This window comes from Miscanthus floridulus, chromosome 10 (genome assembly GCF_019320115.1).
Source record: "Miscanthus floridulus cultivar M001 chromosome 10, ASM1932011v1, whole genome shotgun sequence".
In the NCBI taxonomy this organism is placed as follows: domain Eukaryota; kingdom Viridiplantae; phylum Streptophyta; class Magnoliopsida; order Poales; family Poaceae; genus Miscanthus; species Miscanthus floridulus.
Window position 1 is genome coordinate 31,257,636 of NC_089589.1, and position 3,851 is coordinate 31,261,486.

At 52.0% G+C, this 3,851-nt stretch overlaps 1 protein-coding gene across 1 annotated transcript; it reads right to left on the reverse strand.

Annotated features, from left to right (window-relative positions):
- Nucleotides 1-947: 947 nt before the first annotated feature.
- LOC136489944 (uncharacterized) lies at nt 948-3,422 on the reverse strand. Its single transcript, XM_066486455.1, has one exon. The coding sequence runs from the start codon at nt 3,229-3,231 to the stop codon at nt 1,093-1,095; it is 2,139 nt and encodes a 712-aa protein (XP_066342552.1). The 5' UTR covers nt 3,232-3,422; the 3' UTR covers nt 948-1,092.
- Nucleotides 3,423-3,851: the final 429 nt, after the last annotated feature.

Consider the following 3,851-nt stretch of genomic DNA (forward strand, 5'->3'; position numbering starts at 1 on the left):
GGTGGAGGCAGGCCCACGCTCGTGGAGAAGTGTGCTAGCACTATGCAATGTATCAGCGCGTGTTTAGTTTGGATGAAAGTTGGAATTTAGCTATTGTAGCACTTTTGTTTTTATTTAACAATTAGAGTTCAATCATGGATTAATTAGGCTTAAAACGTTCGTTTCGTAATTTCCAACCAAACTATGTAATTAATTTTTTTTCGTCTACATTTAATGCTCCATGCACGTATTGCAAGATTCGATGTGATGATTACTGTAGCACTTTTTGAAAATATAGGGTGAGAACGAGGCTGTTCGGCAGGACTGAAAAATAAACCAAAATACTGTTCCAGCTGATTGGTGTGAGAAGAAAATACTGTTCTAGCTGACATCACTGTTCATATGAACAGTGATGAGTGCGCCGGCCAGCCCAGCCGAACGCACCCTAAACACGCGCGCTCAGTTGACAAACAGTTTTTTTTTTTTTGCAGGTGGAGGCAGGCCCATGCTCGTGAAGTGTGATAGCACTATGCGATGTATCACTTGACAAACAGTTTTTTTTCTTTTATCCACGTAGACATTTGTTGACATGGCTTAGCTAGGCGTGTTCGCTGGTTAATTTCTGGGCTGATTTGGACTGGCTGGTGCTGGTTTGTTGTGAGAGGAAAACACTATTGGTTGGTTGAATAAGCCTGGTTGAAACTAACGAGCGAACAGGAGATGAGGTTAAACCGTGACAAATGGAAGCCTGCACGAAGTGGATGTTGGGGAGTACTCCACGGTGCTGCTTTTGAGTTGGTATCCATACAAGGGAACGCTAAAAGCCTAAAAACTAAACTTGTTTCTTCTTGGCACCCTCAACAACTCAGAGCTAGAGCTGCCATCGACGGTAGCAGTCAGGGATGAAAACGGTCAAAAACCCCTCAACCGTGGCCTGACATCGCCAAAAGACACAAAAAAAATCATCATTTCTGTCAAGCAAAAACCCTTTGCTACTTGGCTACTGCAGCAGTTAATATAAAAAGATGACAGTAGGCCTCGTGGTAATGAGGAATAATGTTGTAATGTTCTAGGAGTACTCTCTCTATGTATATATGAATAATGGAGCAACTCTCAAACGATATAGCTCTCCGCTATCATTGTGCGCTTCTCGACAACTCCGGCGTGTGTCAGCAGTGCCCAGAGGTGCGTGATGAGCTCGCCACCGTTTGCCAGCTTCTGGACGTGACCTGTCATGTTGTCCGATGGCGCAACAGAAAGAAGCAGCTCCACCCAAAGCTCTGCAAGAAACTCCCACCTGTTCACCATGCTTGGCATATCGTTGTGCACTACTTCGCCGAGCCTTCTGCCTTCGACCAAGATGTACCTGTGGACGGATGCTGCTGGATCCGCCTGCACCGCTTGCAGCTTATGGTAGATGCCATCCCTGGACAAGCAACCTTTAAGAGCTTCCCGTGCCTCACTCTGCACTCCTTCCAAGAGAAGCCGCGTGTCGTAGCTGTGCTCCGGCAGTAGCTCCGGCGCCGACGACACCAGGTAGGCGCAGTACGCTGAGAGCGTGGTGGCCACGAGGCGCTCCTTCTTGATGGGGCTGCCAGAGGGCTCGCTCCCCAGCTGGCCCTGCGACAGTAAGTCGCAGACTTGGGTGGCGATGTTCCAGATGAGGATGCGCTCCACGGCGCTCGTCGCTTGCAGCTTGGTTGGCCGCGCGCTGAGCCGGAGAATGTTCAGCACGCCGTTCTTCTCCAACGAGTACTCACCGTAGCGGACACGAGCCAGCCCATTCTTGAGGAATACGTAGATTGAGCGCTTCACCTCCTCGGGTAGGTTCCGGTGACGCGTCGTCCTCGTCCGGATCAAGAAACCCATGAACCACCAGGGGAGCGGCAGCCGCCACACGCCCTTGCGCTGAGAGTGCAGGCACGCGGACAGAAGCGAGTACTGCCCCACGGAGTTGTTCCAGTACCCTATCAGCCTGAACCGGCACATCAGCTTGAGCATTCGCTGCAAGCCTGGCCTGCTGTGCCACGACGGCTCACGCACGTAGCGGCACAGCATCTTCACCTTGTGCCAGTCGGAGAAGACAAGCATCAAGAACTGGAACGATTCCAGCACCAAAAACAGGACTATCACTGTTCTTGTTAGCCAGATGTCGAAGCCGGTGGCGACGGTGTTGCTAGGGGGACGGTGGTCGACCACCGCAGGCGAGAAGAGCGTGCACAGGCTCGTCACCACGACGGCCGCGAACAGAAGCATGTCCGGGATGAGAGTTTCTTTGGGTGAACGGTACCTTGCGTAGTAGAAATCGAAGAGGAAGCCCAGCTCCACCTCAATGACGCGATACATTCTCTCGTGGTCCTCCCCGGCGAGGAGGCCCACCTTGACGAAGTCGCGCGTCTTGTTGAGGCGGGCCTCGGTGAGCGGGAACCCGCCCAGGCGACGCCGGAGCAGCTTGAACATCGCGAAGGAGAGGCATATGTCCTTGCGCCTCCTCGCCGCCGCGTCCACGTCGGAGGAGCTCAGCAGTATACCCTGGCACTGCCATACCTTCTCGACGGTGACAATCTCGGGATGCGACGGGTCGATCGGGCGGTCAGCCTCGCCGGCAACTACATACTTGTAACCTTTCATGGTGGCGGCGTCGTAGTCCCGACCACCTTCCGTGTGCTCTTTGTTTGACATGTAGTCGGCGATGAGCTTGTTCTCGACAGTGAGGACGCTATCCCGGCCGGCCAAGATAGAGCTTCTGACGCGCATCCCGAGCTTGATGCCGCTCAACGCCCAGAGCAAGAACAGGAGAACTTTCAGGTGTAACGGCAGCGCACCAACATAGGAGAGGAGGAGGATGAAGACGTAGACGACCTGGAGTCCCTGGTTGAGGATTGTACGGGCCTGCTGGTCGGAGTCGTTCAGGGTGTAGGCGGCTATGCCATCGGCGCAGCCGAGTAGGAGCAGGAGGAAGCAGCCCCAGACGACGATAAGCTCGTTGCGGAAAGAGGCAGACTGCATCAGCCCGATGGTGTAGGAGACAGCCGGGTAGCTCAACATCAGCGCTGACCACACGGCGAGCCGAGGCGTGGCCCTGCGGTTTGCGCGGCGGCCGGAGCCAAGTAGGACCAGAACGGCGAGCAGGCAGCAGCTGATGGTCACAAGAACCTCGATGCGGGCGAGGCGGCCCACAGGGCTGGCCACCCACGCCGTGGCGGCGCGGGTCGCGTTCCGTACGGACAGCTTTTCCTCCCCTCGCTCCATCTCCCTCAATTGCCGGGGCTCGGGCGCTCGGCGCTTGCGTTTCTTCTTGGTTCAGGGGGAAGGTAGCATTCCGCAACACCCGTTGCATATTTACAGCGTTGGTTTGCGTACAGATTTTTCCGGCACAACTCCATAGTCCATATAAATTAGCGAAACGATCCGAAAATGATCAAATCATTTTTAGGGTCCATTTCAACTACTCACTCTAGCTCAAAAAGAAAATCAATGGTACTTTGTAATATTGTATATCCATCGAATATAAGTTCTGTTTGGTATAGTTGTGTACTTGAAGGTATAGAAAATCTTGTTTTTTTTTATGAAAGACCCGGTTACCCGACGCTTCATTAATAATGTAAGAGAGATAGAATTATCAAACATCAGTTTAGGTCTAGAAAATCTTAGATCTGGAATTCTGGATCCGCAGGCATACCAAAAGCATTTACATGACTTATCTCTTCTATAGTTATGATTAAATATGAATATTTAAACCACTTTTAATTTAGTTAATTTACAAATTATGGATCAAGTAGATCTTGAAGCTAGAGCTTGTGCCATATGGACAGAATCCGTGGAGGACTGTCGGGGACCAATACTAGGGTACCCGAAGAGGAGCTAATGGT

Excerpts from the sequence above, each read along its gene's own strand:
- LOC136489944 (XM_066486455.1), bottom strand. The coding sequence starts at position 3,231 with ATGGAGCGAGGGGAGGAAAAGCTGTCCGTACGGAACGCGACCCGCGCC.